The sequence below is a fragment of the Chinchilla lanigera genome, unplaced genomic scaffold (genome assembly GCF_000276665.1).
Source record: "Chinchilla lanigera isolate Chin_1 unplaced genomic scaffold, ChiLan1.0 scaffold00038, whole genome shotgun sequence".
In the NCBI taxonomy this organism is placed as follows: domain Eukaryota; kingdom Metazoa; phylum Chordata; class Mammalia; order Rodentia; family Chinchillidae; genus Chinchilla; species Chinchilla lanigera.
The window spans coordinates 15,019,931-15,037,435 of NW_004955439.1; the positions used below are offsets into that span (position 1 = coordinate 15,019,931).

Here is a 17,505-nt window from a genome sequence, read left to right on the forward strand (position 1 = left end):
TATTCCATTTGCAGACACAGTGGATCTCAAACTAAAACTGATCAGAAGACACAAAGAAGGTCACTACATACTTGATACGGGAACAATCCAGGAGCAAGAAGTAACAATCATATATATATATGAACCAAATACCAACACACCCAACTATATAAAACATTAATGGATATGAAAAATCAGATAAGCACTAATACAATTGTAACGGGGGACCTCAATACCCCACTGTCACAAATAGATCAATTAGACAAAAAAGAAAATTAAACAAATATCAGAGCTGAACCAAACCTCTGAACAAATGGACTTGGTAAATATCTGCAGAGTGTTCTATATTGCAACAGTAGATTATACATTCTTCTCAGGAGCACATGAGATTTTCTCCAAAATAGTCCATATGTTAATTCACAGAATATACTTCAGTAAATGCAAAGGAACTGAAATTATCCCATGCATATTGTCACATCATAGTGCAATGAATTGGAAATCAGTGGCAAAAGAAGCCACAAGAACTTCATAAACATATGGAAATTAAATAATACCTTCCTGAACAACCAATGGGTCACATGAAATTCAAGAAGAAATTTGACAATTTCTACAATTAAACAATAATGCCAAGACAACATGCTGGAACTTATTTGACATGATGAAAGCAGTCCTATGAGGGAAATGTGTAGTGGTGAAAACCCATATCAGGAAAACAGTGAGCTCAAATAATAATCTAATGTTGAACCTCAGCTTCTAGAAAAGGAGACCAAGTTAAATCCAAAGCATGTATGAAGGAGGAAATTATAAAGATCAGAGCAGAAATTAATGCAATTGTGACTAAGAAAATACAATGAATTAATGAATCAGAGTTGGTTCTTTGCTTTTAACAACTAAATAAATAAGAGACAAACCCTTAGCCAACGTTATGAAAAAAATGAAATAGAAGACTCAATTCCATGGAATTAGGAATGAAAAGGGCAAAATCCCAATGGATCCTGCAGAAATCCAGAAGATGATCAGTATCTACTTTGAGAACCTATACTCTACACTAAGTTGAAAAATGCAGAAGAAATGGACAGATTCCTAGATACATACGAATTACCAATGCTGAATCAAGAAGACATAAAAATTCTAAGTAACCCACTATCAGTCAATGAAATTGAAGAATTTAAAAGCTACAACAAAAAAACAAGCCAAGGTCCTCATGAATTTACTGCTGAATTCTACAAAATATTTAGAGATCTAATGTTAATCCTCAAACTCTTTAATAAAATTGAAAAGGAAGCAATACTCCCAAATTCATTCCTGGAAGCAAGCATTACCCTGATAGCAAAATCAGAAAAGGATCCAACCACAAAAGAGAACTACAAGCCCATCTCCTTAATGAACATAAATGCAAAAATCTTTAGTAAGGTATTGGTAAACAGAATGCAGCAAATTATCAGGAAGATTACACACCATGACCAAATAATATTCATCCTAAGGATATAAGGATGGTTCAACATAGGAAAAGCAATAAATGTAATACACCACATTAACAGAACCAAGGACAAAAACCCGAGGATCATCTCAAAAGACACAGAAAAAGCATCTGATATCCATTCATGATAAACATCTCTACATAAAATTAGGTCTTTATCTCAATCTGATAAAAGCATTTATGACAAACCAAGAGTCAACATCATACAAAATGGTCAAAAACTGACAGCTTTCACTGTAAAATCAGGGCAAGGATGCCCACTATCATTACTCCTATTCAATATAGTTCTGGAAGCATAAGCCAGAGCAATTAGAGAAGAGAAAGAAATAAAAGGAGTAAGGATAAAAAAGGAAGAAGTTAAACTATCATCATTTGTGGATGACATGATATTCTACATAGAAGACCCCAAAAACTCCACCAAAAGGTCTCTAGATTTAATAACCAAATTTGGCAACATAGTAGGATACAAAGTCAACACTCAAATCAATAGCATTTCTGTACACAAATAACAAACTCACTGACAGAGACATAATAACATCAAGAAACAGTATCATAATAACATCAAGAAAAATAAAATACTTAAGGATCAATCTAACAAAGGATGTAAAAGAACTTTGTATTAAAAATTACAGTCCTCTGAAAGGAGATCAAAGAGTGTATCAGAAAGAAGGATATCCCTTGTTCTTGGATAGACAAAACCAATATAGTGAAAATGGCTATACATCCAAAACTGTTAACAGATTCAATGCAATCCCAATTAAAATAACAATAGTATATATCACAGAACTACAGAAAACAATTGTAAAATTTGTTTGGAACCAGAAGAGACCTAGAATAGCAAAAGCAATTCTGGGCAACAAAGGCAAGACAGGGTATCACAATACCCAAATTAAAATTACACTACAAAGCTACTGTAATAATAATGGCCTGCTACCGGCAAAGAACCAAACCTGAGGGTCAGTGGAACACAACAGAAGATGCAGAAACAACTCCAAACAAATCTAGCTACCCTATCTTCCACACAGGGGCCAAGAACCTTCACTGGAAGGAAAATAGTCTCTTTAATAAATGGTGCTGGGAAATACAGCTTTCCACACGCCAAAGATTAAACCTAGACCAGTATCGCTCACCATTCACTAGACAAAAATCAAAATGGAGCAAAAATCTAAATATTAAAACAAGTGCTCAATCTGATGAAAGAATAGGTAACTCTTGAAGACACAGGTATAGGCAAAGACTATGAATAAAACCCTGATTGTACAGAAAATATTACAAAGAATCAACAACTGAGATTACATCCTATTAAAAAGTTTTGTTTTGTTTTGTTTTGGAGGCGGGGGGGTCTTTTTGAGATAGGGTTTTACTATGAAGCTCAGGCTGGCCTTGAACTCACTTTGTAGCCCACCGCTGGCCTTGAACTTGCAGTGATCCTCCTGCCTCAGCCTTCTGTGTGCTAGGATTACAGACGTGCACCACCACTGCTGGCCTAAAAAGCTTTTAAACAGCAAAAGAAACCACCAACAGAGTGATGAGACAACCTATAGAACAGGGGGAAAATTTACTAGCTATTCTTCAGAAAAAGTGCTAATATCTAGAATATATAAAGAACTCAAATCAGACCCCTCAAACTTAAAGACCCAATTCAAATATGGGCATATAAAATGAATACATATTTCTTAAATGAAGTACAGACAGCAAATATACTAAAAAATGTTCAACATCACTGACCATTCAAGAAATGCAAATTAAAACAACACTGAGATTCCACCTTACTTCAAAAAGAATGGCTATCACCAAGACATCAGCCAATAACAAATGCTGGAGTGGCTGTGGGAGAAAAAGGAACTCTTTTCCACTGTTGGTGGGAGTGTAGACTGGTACAACCAATACGGAAGTTAGTATGGAGATTTCTCAATAAACTGAAACTAGAGGTTCCATTTGACCCAGCTATTCTCCTTCTAGGCATCTTCCTCAATGAGTTAAAAGCATCACACTACAGCAACATAGGCACACATTTTAAAGCAGCACCATTTTTTAATAGGTAAATCTTGGAAACAATACAGATGTCCAGCAATGGATGAATGCATAAAGAAAATGTGGTTTTTATATACAATGGAGTACTCTGCCATAAAGGATAAACGTGAGACATTTTAAGGTAACTAGATGCACCTTGAGAGCATAATTGTGAAATAAAATCAGACACCTGTTTAAATATTGCATTGCTTTTGTGTGAGAAATCCAAACAATAAATAAGGACCAAAATGGATGACAGATATTAGGAAGCAGAAAGCAAATGGCCAAGGGGAGGGGACAAAGGGGGGAGTGGGAAGGGAAGGGGGCAAAGAGGGATTTTAAAGAAATGGAAGGAAAGTAATAATAGTTTTGTAAAGTGGAAGAAGGACTTAAGGGAGGGAAGGAGAATGGGAAAAAATTAAGATGTATACAGGTAGAAATTCCTTATGATGTGATTATTATGCAAGTCAAAAGTGTAAAGATCAAATTAATTTTTAAAAAAATCTGTAAATCTCACAGTAAGATCTGTTTTAGGCTCTCTTGCCTCCCCAGATATGCTCATCCCACAACAGAGGCACTGGCAGTGTGGATTGTCAGGAAAGGAGGAGTGGGATTAGTGAGCACAGGCACAGAACCACGGAGGACCCTTCCCAACCCAATGCCCAGTGCAGGAGTGGGAGAGCATCTGGGCCAGGCACATGCTTCTCCAGTAGGGTGTAGCTTCTCCTTTCCTGTCCTCTTCCCATGTGCACAAGGTAGTCCACTGAACTCAAGGGCACTATGCTTCTCTCAAGGGCCACCATCCACGTGAGCCAGGAAGAGGGCACTTCTTTCCAAGGGCAGTGTTCGACACGGGCCTCAGCACATGAATTTCCACTGAGCCAGCCCTGCCACGCACATCTGCAGACCTGAAACTGAGGGCACCTCTAAGTTTAAGGTAGGGGATAGCTCTCCCAAAACTGAGTAACATGTTTGTGGTTGGCAGCTCCCTAACTAGAAGTTACACTCCCCTACCCTCTGGTAATGCTTACAAAGTCTTAAGTAAGGGGACAAATGCTACTATAGGTATACAGTGATCCATAATCTCTCACTAAGTTTACAAATAACAAGGAAATAAGTGAGGACCACTCAGAATGAGATGAAAACCAAAGAGCAAAGACAGAATGTGTGTACTGGAGGGGCATCTCCCTTAATCTAGAAGCTTCTCTGGAAATGAGAACCAGACAAACCAGCCTTGTGCAATTCTGGGGAAGGACACTTCAGAAAAAGAGGGGCAAACACAAGCATCTGCAGACAGATCGAGTGGAGGCCTGCACAGCCTATGCTGCTCAACTCCAGCACAAGGCCAGGAGAGGCAGTGAGCGAAAGTGAGACTGGAACCCAGAGCCATGGTAGCACAATAGCTATTGCTGCTGTCACACACTGTGACACCTCAGGGGTATGGGAGAAAATAAGCAAAGAAAAGATACATGCTTTTTATTCAGGTGTAGTTCTCACCAATAAAATGAAAGGCTTAGCATTTTTTTTAAACCCCAACATAAAATACAGGTTACCATGCTTTTTTAACAAAAAGAAAACCACACAGAAAACTTGTCACTTTACATCTTAAGGTTTAAAAAGCTACTATCTCAGTAAGGACTACACATGGAAATGAAACTTTTTCACAGCTGAATTTTAAATTATTCTCAATTATTCCATAAGATGTATGTAATACTGAGGACAAAGTTGGAAATTTGGTATTTTCTCCCCACTGATCCAGAAAGATCAGTCTCTGGTTAATAGAAAATGACAAATTTCAGTTGCTACTATTTTAAAAGTTTTCCACAAATTTAAAAAGCCACATCCTGCGGTGCTCAAACCACTTCACTAAAACACAGCTTCTAGCAAATGCAAATGTGAAAACAACACAACTGATACAGACTCTGAAGGGATAGAGCTAGAGTGGTTTAAAAAGTGGAAACACAGTGTGGAATAAGCACAGATCACATTTTCACACAGTGCTCCTTACTACTGGCTCGAGCTGTGAAAAACCAATGGCAACAGATCTGGGCCACAGAGCAATGGCAGCAGTACTTGGGGGCTTCCAGGCTGCCTGGCCCATTTTCTGTCCTACTTCCTCTTGAGGCTTATAGTTGAGTTTCACTTAGCTAGATTCTACTGTCAGATAGCCTTCATTCTTACTCAATTTTCATTTCCTCTACATTTTAGGGCCCAAAAAATATTTCTGTAATTTTTAGGTTATATACTGAAATGGAAAACTGGCATTAGGCAAACCAGAGTCTGCTTACCATGGGTTATGTCTACTTTGCTCTTTTTATTATTAATGGTAACTTCACCCAAAACTTCATAATTGAAATAAAAAAGTCCAAAAATTTAACAGAAACATAACTTTACTTATATTTATATGAATATACATGTATCATTTTCAATTGTTTTTCCTATTTGAACATTTTAAAATAGTCTTACAAATGTCAGTGATCTACATCACAGTAGCACAATGAATGAGATTGCTGAAAATTCTAGTATTATTTTTAAAGGGTTACAATGAAGTAATGTACAGTATACAAAGCTTGTTAGACTGAATTTGTATGGTCTTAGGCCATTACTGCTATTTCATTCCAATTTGGATTTAAATATAATCACTTACAGATCTGAAATAAAAGCATTGCTTAATGGTTTCAGATGCATTTTGGTATTTAATATTTCAAGGCATCTTTACAAATAATAAATTATAAATGCAAAGAGAACCTGTGACTAAACCTGCTTACATATACAATAGGAGAAACAGGAGTGACCATAAATATTAAGTATTGACAGTTTCATGAATTAAAAGCCATAATTACATCTAGATTTCTTTACATCAACCAAAATTAAGTAGCACACACACAGTACTTTAATATAACCTTAATGGTCTAACAAACCTCCCAAATGGAAGGAAATACAAAATAAAACTGACACTTCAAATTTAATTTACATCACAAACCTACAGGGTTATTTTGCTATGTGCTGAACTACCCTATATCAAAACACACTAGGTAAGCCTCTGTTTCCTGGATACCATGTCATGAGATACTTTCCTCCACCAGTTCCTTCCACCATGCTGCTTCTGCCTGGAGCCAGTGGGACCATGCAAGGACTGAGACTGCTCAGATACCTGATGTGCTGCACAGCCTGGGTACACCCATACACCAGCAAGCCTGTCAACTCAGACCACATGAGCCACTCAGATCTGACCTGAGGCTGGGAGGAGGGCTTCACAGAACAGGGCACCAGCTGCTTCACCAAGGCCAAATGCTGGGAGCCACAAGAACCTCCCATCCCTGTCAATGAAAGGTACGTATTTCACATCAACTGGGCTGTTTTCTTATTTTTATAAGGAGCAGCTTTTGGATTTGATTAGGGATTATTAATAGAGAAAAAATTGCTATTTTGTCTTTCTTGGATTTTACATAGAAATGCTACTCACTGAAGACTTGTTTAGTGTAGCTGTATTTATTCATGGCTTATTTTCAACAGTAACCCAAGCACTGAAATCTGTGACCTTAACATTAAAGGTCAGATGAGCACGCGTCCACTGTGATTAAGTGCATAACTGCTGGAGACTAAATACTACCTGTTTGGCTTCAAAGCTGTCCCGTTTACCTGATGATGAATCAACAGTATCCTTTCAATATTCATGGGTATTTGGGAAATCAGTCTAGATTCAAAAAGAGAACAAAGGCTCAAGAAATCTTACAATTTGCCAACAAACTCAAAGCTGTGTGGTAGTAAGGTTGTTTTTCAAGTTTTGGAAAAAGTAACAAGCTAGACCAGGATAAAGATATAATCTGGCAGACAAAGCAACAGCAGGAGCAGCAGCTGAAACCAGTTTGAAGCCCTGTGTAAACACAGGAGGAGGAGTGCAGTGACCAAGGACACGGAACCTTACATGCTGACATGTAGCCATATTCATGGTACTTCTTAGCAGGATTCACAGTGATGTCATGGATGGCTTGTCACCAGTACGGTGGCTATAGTCATGTACTGCCTGTCAGTCTTTGCTACATTTGCTTCATGGAAAGTGAAGCACCTTTAAGGAGATCCAAAGGATTTTCACTTCCCACTTAAGCCATATCACTCACAGGATCATGCTTAAACTTTACCGTCAGCTTGATCTTGAATTTCTTTTTTGAAAAGACAGCTGTGTTGGTTATAAAAATGGAACTTCAACTTACCAGAACTATGAGAGCTGTCTTATTTTGAAAATGTTCCTGTTTCACTTTATAAAATTTTACTTGTCCTGCTTCTATGTAGCTTTCTTTAAAAGGAAAAGTTATAGGCTATCCTGGAAAATGCACATTTATTTAATGTGTGGAGGAGAGTGTGATCCTGGAGGCTGTTTAACAGAACAACAATCCAGTTGGCCATTATGACTGGGACACAGACTTTCACAAACATTAAGGAAGCTGTTTATCTCTTGGTTTTTAATTGGCAAACATGTCAAAAGTCTCAGACCAATGTTCAGAAACTATAGTCACTGAAAGCAGAATCACTACCTCGAAAGTTCTGGACAACTTGGGTTATTCTGTGAGTACTTAGAAAACAGTTTGGATTTGTCACACTATTTGCGGCTCTTTTCCTTTGGCTCCTCTTTTTGCTCTCTTAATTAATGCTGTGAAGATCTAAAGTAGAAGCCTGGAAACTTGCTATTTGTTACAGGAAACTTGTGGCTGCTAAAGTTCATAGCACAGGTATTTGGCAAGACATCTTTCTGGAATGGTTGTCCATTATATTGCAACTAATGCTTTTACTACTGCATTTACATCAGATATCATCCCATTTATTACTACGCCTGCTCAACAAATACCACACAGCTTTTGAATGGATGTGTCAATAACAGCTTGTCAATATTCTTGATAGTTGATTTTCCAAACCACACTACACCTCTGGATAAGTGAGACTTCACCACTTGCCGGTACACAGATTACACAAATCCTTCTGGAGATGAGAATAAACACATTCATAATATGCAATTCCGGCATGTCCTTGCTCCCAAGATGGCACTCATCATAATTACGGGACACATTGCGTTTCTGCTCATACTTTCGTTGGCCTGGATGATATCTGATGCTCCAACAGATGTTATGGAGAGTTGTATGAGAAAAGTCAATGACTATCAGGATTCTCCATGATTTTGAACTCAAAAAATTAAAAGAAAACTTGGGACTTAAACCTAAAGAATTTGCCAAGCATGTCATGATTAAAAAAAAAAAAAATAGAGCTGGCTAAATAAACAATCTAATCAGCACAATGAGCAAGGACTGGTTGCTGCCTTTTTCCCTCTAAATTAAGGCCAGAGGCCAAAAGCCATGTGTCAATTTACCTTATTTTAACACAAAGTTTTACATACTTTTAAGAAGCTAATTTTGTGGTGTTGGAAGAATACCGCTCGTCTGCATCATCCTCTGTGTCCCACCCAGATACGGATTCCTGAGGTCCTATAATGTCTGTTGAAAGCCATGTGGAATCAGAATATGGGAAGTCATGGCATGTTGCAGGATAGAAGGAAACACTGGACTTGTGCCATCTCCTCAAATTCCAGGGCATCTACACATTTTCATGCTCCTTTATTGTTACTTTTATCTCCTCATCAAGAAAAATGTTACAAAAAGGAAGCAAGGGGCCTTCTGAGTCATATAAATCCTGACATTTTAAAATATTTAAATGAAAACCAAAAATCATATAACACAAGAAAACTCACATGTTAAATAATATTGAGTGACTATTATAAAAAAAAAAAGTACACTAATTGGGTAGGCTTTGCTATCAGATGGCTAAAGCAAAGATCACTATGTATTGGCAGCCACAGACTTGCAGAGATGTGCAAACCTACAACCTCACTGACACTTTTCATTGTTTAAAACATCTTCTGGTGCTAAGGACCAAGCCCAGGTTCTCTACGACTGAGCTAAAATCCCAACGAAGCCTTTCATGATCCTAACACTGACGTTTTCATGAGTTAGGTAATCAATTTTCACAGAAGAATGTAAGAATGTACAGCTAAACCAAATTAAGGATACAAAATCTTCCACACATGGGCTTATACAGGACACATTCTGTTTAGTAAAATGGAAAGTTACTTTTTAAAAAATCTGCAGTCTTTTTGCAATGCAAGGCACGGACAGAGTGCAGACTTTCCAGCAAAGATAGATTGTCAGAAAAAAAAAAAACATGGAGTTGATCAGTTCTTTGTTAATCAGAATACTTCCTCTTCTTGTCTACGCCACATCTTCCAGATAATCCGCAATGTCACTGAGCTGGGAAACAGTGAGGTCTTGCGTGAGGTCATCAAGCTTTATTGTTCAAAAGAAAGAAAATAATTAGTGTCAGAATGCAAGTAGAGTCTGAAATAATTTTTAAAATTTATTGCTACTTATATAATTTAAATATTTTATACTCCATGATTGGTTATTTAAAACTCACAAAATAGGTGGAAAACCTGAAGTGTTGAGGAATGATTTGCTCAAAAGCCTATGGTTAAAAAATCAGTCAGCCTTCTGAGTTCAATGCCTGACCTGATTACATTCTCAAATACTACAAGTAAAAACTGAAAATAAAGCAACAACTTTCCATTTCAATTTAATCTAAGAAACTGAAATTTGTAGCCAGGCGTGGTGGCACATGCCTGTAATCCCAGTACTTGGGAGGCTAATAAGGCAGGAGGATCATTGCGAGATCAAGACCAGCCTGGGGTACAAAGTGAGCTCAAGACCAGCCTGAACTGCATCGAGACCCTGTCTCAAAAAGCCAAGAAAATAAAAAGAAACTGAAATTTGGGAGAAACTTTATAAAAAGCTTCCTTACATGAGCACAATTTCAACATGTGATTCTGATCACAGCAAATATGTCTCTATGGATCATCAACTCTCTAAAATGGTATTTACTGACATTGAATTTATTGAAATTAATTAAAATGTCCAGTATTTTATTTGAAAGACATTTCCTCTACTTTATATGATACTATAAAATATTACATTCATAACATCAAACTGAAAGCATGGCATGATATCCTTCACACCACATCCATGAAGCTGGCATGGTCAGCCTCTTGGATGCTGACACGAAACAGCTGAGCAGAAGAGGCAGCCCTTGCAGTTGCAGGCTGAGCCCTGGGCCCACTAGTGTTACAGATATGAGTGAGTCCTGTTTCTGTTTACACTACAAATAACTAGAACACTAATATCTATCAGCCAAAGCACTTCATTTCTATGAACTTCTTAAAATGATAGAAAAAGCAAGTAGATAAATAAGGATAATGGGGCCAAAAAAAAACCACTGCTACTAAAGTAAGGAGAAAACTAAGTATCAAGACTTAAGCTCCCAAGTAGAGAAAATATACAGGATGGTGGCACTGACGGATAAGGAGTAACAAAGTTCAAACTTTCAGCCTCTTCTAGTAAGAGAAGTAAGCCAATTTTGCTCTCTTTGAGTAAACTGGCCACCTTATCCTGGCTGGAACACAAGACACAGGCACACCCACGTGTCTTACATAGCACCTCTGGCCATTCCATTTTCTCAATAAAACGGCAAAGCTGAGTTTGCCGTAACAGAAAAATTCAATAGCAACAAAAAGCCTATTTAAAAATAAGTGACAAACCTAAATATGCATTTCTCAAAAGAAAACACACAAATGACCAAAAAGGATAGGAAAAAATGTTCAATATTAACAATCACCATGGAAATGCAAATCAAAACCACGATGAGAATCACCTCACTCCAGTAACATGGGTCATGATCCAAAAGACGTGAGGTAACAAGTACTGGCCAGCGTGTTGGGAAAAGGGAGCCCTTGCACACTGCTGATGGTAATACCGATGGGTAGAGCCACTGTGGAAAGCACCATGGAGGTTCTGTTCCAAAATGAACAACAGAATAACCATAGGATCCAGCAACCTCCCTCCTGGGTATATATCCAAAGGAAGTAAAATCAGTATGTCAAAGAGACATCTGCACTTCTGTTTTATTGCAGCAATATTCACAATAGCCAAGAAACAGAAAAAACCTAAGTGCTCACTAGCTGATAAGTGGGTAAAGAAAATGTAGACTATATACAAATGCAATACTACTCGGCTACTAAAAGAAAAAAGAACAAAATGCTGTCATTTTAACAACATGGATAGAACCTGAGATCATTACGCTAAGCAAAATGAACCAGGTACAGAAAGACAAGTACCTTACCACTTCACTCACATGCAGAACCTAAACAAGTTGCTCTCACAAAAGCTGAGAGCTGAACAGTGGTTACCAGAGGCTGGAGAACAGCAAGGAAGGGAGATATGAGGGGCTGGTCAAAAGGTACTAAGTTACGGTTAGATGGTAGAAAAAAGTTCTGCTGGGCTACTACTGCACAGTATAGTAAGTACAGAGGATGACAACGTTCTATGTATTTCAAAAGCTATGAGGAAGGAGTTTGAATGTTTCTATCATAAAGAAATATAAATGGGGGGGTAAGTTGAACCTGATTTAAATATTATACAATGTATACATGTATCAAAAAATCACAAGCTGAGGGCATAGCTCAAGGGTACAGTATTTGCCAAGAGTGTGCAAGGTCCTGGGTTTGACCCCCCAGCAATGAAAAAAACATCAATCACATGGCACCACATATGTTTTATATATTTAATTTAAAAGTAAATTTAAATTAAAAAACAAAAAGACTACAGTTAACAACCAAAAATTTCTAGGGGAAAACAGCCTGAAATAGTTATGAAGAAAGGAAACTGCATAAACAAAGCTAACTAGGCACAAATGGCTATTTAATAGAAAGTCTTTCATATTTCATTAATTTTAGAATTAGAAATGATTTTAGTTCAAAACTATCAAAACAGATTCTTCATGTCATAAAATAAAAATATATAAAAACATGTTTTGAGCCCTAAAAATGAAATAGTAGATTTCTGTGATAGAAGCTTAACACAAATGTACAGCAAAGAGCTCTTCACAAGTCTCTGAAAAGCTTCGAAAGTATCAATGCCCATGTGTTTGCTACACCCCAGGAGAGCACGCCTGTTCCCTTACCATCCACCTGTGCCTTTGGGCCTCCTTCTGGCTCCTGTGCACACCCCCCTCCCCAGGCCTTTGCTCCTGTTCATTCTCTGTCATTCTGGGCCCAAACCCAGCTTTCAAGAACCTTGCTCTTCCCACCACAGTACATCTCTTCACACAGTGCCTCCACGGGAACCGGGGCGTCAAAAATGCACACCCTTTGTCACAGCCCTGTGGTGTTCACCATGCTGCTCCCCACAACACACATCCAGATGAGTCATCTTTCAAAATCCACCTCGAATGTTCCTCCTTCCGAGTTCTCACAGCATTTTACAGTACTTGTCACTTCTTAGGTTGACTTTTGTTGTTGTTGTTTGTTTTTAAGCCAAGTCTTGCTACGTAGTTCAGGCTGGCCTCAAACTCACAGCGATCCTCCTGCCTCAGCCTCCTGAGTGCTGAAATTATAAGTGTGTGCCTCTACACTTGGCCCTACCTTGCGTTTTTATATATTATGTATGCAACTTTTCTCCCGGATCCTAGGTCAATTTAAGGCAAGCAGTCTATTATTTGATTTATGGCTATAGGAGAGGTAAGAGCTACAGCTGCCATTTACTGAATGCGTATTCTGCTAAGTACTGAGCTGTATGCCTTACACACTACTCACTAACACTTACAACGACCACTTACTTGCAAAAGACATGAGAAGGTTAAGACCCAAAAGTTAAATAATTTGCCCTAATTTCCAAGTAAAGGGGCAGCTCCAGGACTCCAATCCAGACCTGCTGCACTTGCAATCATGGCTGCTCCACAGGCCTACCTCCCTTCTCACAGCCCACATTCCCAGCATCATGCTCTCTAAATAGCGCCACTATGTGCACAACAGACACTGCTCTGGATCACCTTGGCTAAAGCCTCCACTACCGCAAAACGTGAATATTTTTGATTCCGCATGTGCCTGTTATTCTCTTCAGTCTTTTAAAAATGCCACCTAATGAAGTACAACCATCAGATGTCTACTCCTTATAAAAAGGCTGCTAATGAATGGCACGATTATATGAAGTTATGCCTACAGATGAGAATTCTTAGACAGTACTTATGTACTAGACCCAGTGTTTATAATCTCCTCTCCCTACTCCAACTCACAAACTATGGCTCAGCAACAGTTTACTCCAACGTCCTCTACCTCACATTGTTATCCTCACCCTGACTATGCGAAAATACTAAAAGGTTGCGTTAACAGCTGAGCTCTACATTAACTCCATCAAGAAAATGGCTGAATACTCTATAGTTTCTTTGGTATAACTTTTTAAAATTGTTTTCCTTTTCATTTACTTATTTTCATTTATTTATTTATTTATTTACTTATGTCTTTTTGAGACAGGGTCTTGCAAGCTAACCTTGAGCTCACATTGTAGCCCAGGCTGGTCTCGAACTTGCAACGATCCTCCTGCCTCAGCCTCCTTAGTGCTGGGATTACAGGCGTGCACTACCACACCCAGCTCTTTGGTATAATTTTAAAACAACATTTTTAGGCCTTTTATGGATGACACAGGGTGAAAAGTAAAAGGTTACTTAGGTCTATATGTCATAAAGATACTTTACATATTATTGGTATAATCGTTGATACATTGTGTCAACTTGAGAAGTTTAGAAGTTTGACTAAGGCACTCAGCAGGGAGCCGGAGTTCCTACTTTGTAAACATCCTCATCTTGTGCAAGAGGAGGGCATGGATATGGTCTGAGTGCTACATACACCCGCTCTAAGAGGTAGCAGCCTGCTTACAATCTACTGGAGGAAAAAAGGCCTGGTTTTTCTCCCTTTTTTGCTCTTGTAGCTTTTCCTGTCTTCTGCCACCTTGAAGTGTTACCCCTGTGCCATGCCACCCTGCCTTGGAGCCAGCTGATTATAGACTGAAACTTCCACAAACTGTGAGCTAAATAAACCTTTCCGTCATTGATTTGGGGTGTCAGGTATTTTGTCTCAGCAACAAGAGAAAAGTAAATAAGACACTTGGCCTTCAAAATAATCCTATTAGGTAGGTATTAATACTTCCATTTTACAAATAAAGAAGCTAGGATGAAAGGTTAAAACTTGCCTAAGAACACACAATACCTAAAAGAATAAGAAAGCACACTCACATTATGCTGACTCCAACTGTTTCTTCATTCTAAAATGTGAACTCTCCAAAGCTCTCCCAGTGTGACAATCACAGCACCTGTGTAAGCCCAACTCATTCAGGAAAGCAGCAGGAGCCCCTGACATGAAAGGTAAGCCACATGAGCTGTTGCTTATGTGGACAGAGACATGATACTGAGATGTCACAAGTCATCAAAGTGTGCTTTCTTCTCTGCAGCATGAAAAGGTCAAAGCTGGACCTCAAATATGGACTCTTGATTTTAAGCCCTGACCCCAGTGTACCTTTGTTGCTTGCCTGCTGCAGCTCTAGCCAGGGCCTCCCCTGCTTGTTCAAGTGTTACCACTGGCCTTGAGATGACCATAAAAAAAAACATATTCTACATATTCTACATACAAAAACATATTCTACACAACTTCTGCCGACCACACCTGGGCAGGCAAATTGGACTACAGTCCAGATCATGATCTTCCTAAGCTAAAAGCAAAACCAGTGTCCTTATAACAATATGTCCGAAGTGGGGCTGGATATTTAGCTCAGCGGCACAGCGCCTGCCTGGCAAGCACAAGGTCGTAAGTTCAATTCCTGGTACCACAAAAAAACCAAAAAAAAAAAAACCAAAAAGAAAAAAACAACAATATGTCAGAAGAACTCAGGTACAACATAAGTGACAACTAAAACAATTTTACATATTCAGTAAAGTTTTCTTCATAGATTGGGACCAATCAGGTAACTGTAATAGATTTTCACAATTTTCAACTGTTTTTCTATTAATTAGCATAAATTTCAAAAGCTTCACAGTAAATCAACAAGTAGGCATTTTATGAGAAATGTGTAACACCATACTTTGTCACTGCTGTTGATGTCATCTACTCCCACAGAAAGATCTTCTTCAATCTCTTCACCAATACTTAGCTCACTTTTTTCTGAGCGATGGGTGGCACTAATTACAAGGGAGGAAAAATAAGATCTCTGAAAAGAATAACTAATATTCTTCATATGTTCAGACCTTTTGAGTAAAATACATTAAATATCATCAATTTCATATCATCTCACCTGACCATTAAAATAACTTAGCAAGGGCAACAACAATAATCAAGTCAATACAGCAGATCAGAAAATTAAGGTTCAATGGTAACTTTGAATACAATAGCAAGAAAGAAACAAAATTTCTAAAATGCCCCTGTATCATATTATCTTTCCAAACAACTATATAATAGATCACACCCCAAAATACAAATTTCCAATTGAAAATAAAACTCAAATAAAATTCCCAGACATGTAACTTAAAATTTCTAATCATACCCACAACAAATATTACTTCCACGTTAGCAGGCAACTCATAGATTATCTTCACATATATAAGGAAGTTGCCTAACACAAAACAATAAGAAATATCACTTGGGGCCAGGGATATAGCTCAGTGGCAAAGTGCCTGCCTGGCAAGCAGAAAGTTGTGAGTTCAATTTCTGGCACCAAAAAAAATTATATATATATCATCTGCATCAGAAAATTAATTGCAAGGGATGATTTTCTTTAATGCAGACAATCCCACCACAAAAAAAAAAGAAATAAAAAGAGCACTCATGATATGGCAACAGACTTGCTCCTAAATGTCTTCTGAGTCAACTCCTCAGTAGTCACACAGCAGAGTATGTCAACAGGCTCCAAAATACATAATTTTGGTTTATCTTTTATTTACCTTAATCAGTAAAAACAGAACAATCAAATACACTGAAGTAATCCTTAATGTAATTTTTTTACAGCTGCCTGCATACAAGAATTATTTATAAATGTATGTTTAAATATTTTCCTAACAATTTCTTACCTATTAAAGTCATCAACATAGTCTTCTTCTCCAGTCCCTGGTAGGTTTAAGAAAATATACGTTACATTTACATAAAATATTTCCTGATATATCCATAATTACACATCTCCTGCCAAAACAATACATTACTGACTTACACTGCATCATTAAAAGACAAGTACCGGGGCTGGGATTTAGCTCAGTGGCACAGCACCTGCCTGGCAAGCTCAAGGTCATGAGTTTGATTCCCGGTACAGGAAAAAAACAAACAAAAAAAAAGACAAGTACCAAAGACCAGAAATACTTTTACCACAGCATATGAAGGTAAATGACCAAAGCTGTTATAAGTGATCATACCACATCCTAGACTGTGGTTAATACCTTGTCTTTATTCCATGTTCTCAGGAGCATTTCATCACAGGGCAGATGCACCACTACTCTGCCCTTTGCCCTAATGGAGTATAGCAGCAGCAGTTCACTATCAACTCCTCACTACCTTGTTTGAGCTACTGCAACCCATTTCCACACCCAGCGACTCCGGCCCTCTAACTTGCAAAAAACATGCACAGGTTCCTCTCAACATCTTTCTCCCCTACTAGAGTTTGAATTCCCCAAGACAAGTCTGCCCTGGTCATTGCTACTAGCGCCATCCCTGCCACATGCAAGCTGTCCATGTACCTGCTGAATGAACAGCAGTAGTGAACAATAGTGCTCAGTGTAAGCTCATGGAGTCAATTCACTTAAGATTTGATCCTAAAAGAAAATACTTTAAAAACTGGAAATTTATTTACCTAATCCAAGTGATCCAATTTTATCATTGACTAATTTCAGATCTTTCAAAACTGTGCTTCCCCTTTTACCTATGAACAGGAAAAAAAAAAATCAGCATTAAAGTAACTTTTAGAATACAACATTCTCTAAGCCACTTTATGACAGTACAGCATTATACTGACCTAAAACTAAGAAAACCTTGCAAACTCTCATCATGCAGTGCTTAAATTATGCATTATAGCCTCTTTTTAATCACAAACAACATCACTCTCCCTTGGAACACAACATCAAGGTAA

At 38.0% G+C, this 17,505-nt stretch overlaps 1 protein-coding gene and 1 pseudogene across 3 annotated transcripts in view; one reads left to right on the top strand and one right to left on the bottom strand.

Moving 5' to 3' along the window:
• Positions 1–5,857: 5,857 nt before the first annotated feature.
• LOC106149204 lies at positions 5,858–8,962 on the top strand (annotated as a pseudogene).
• Positions 8,963–9,554: 592 nt separating this feature from the next.
• Fgfr1op (FGFR1 oncogene partner) overlaps positions 9,555–17,505 on the bottom strand; it is a gene marked incomplete in the record, with an annotated part of 29,592 nt that continues 21,641 nt past the window's right edge. For 2 of the 3 annotated variants that reach the window (XM_005390729.2, XM_013517401.1), the window contains 4 exon segments: positions 9,555–9,804; positions 15,478–15,574; positions 16,460–16,496; positions 17,230–17,298. In XM_005390729.2, the coding sequence (XP_005390786.2) occupies positions 9,730–9,804; positions 15,478–15,574; positions 16,460–16,496; positions 17,230–17,298 (278 nt within the window). 3 annotated transcript variants of the gene reach the window in all.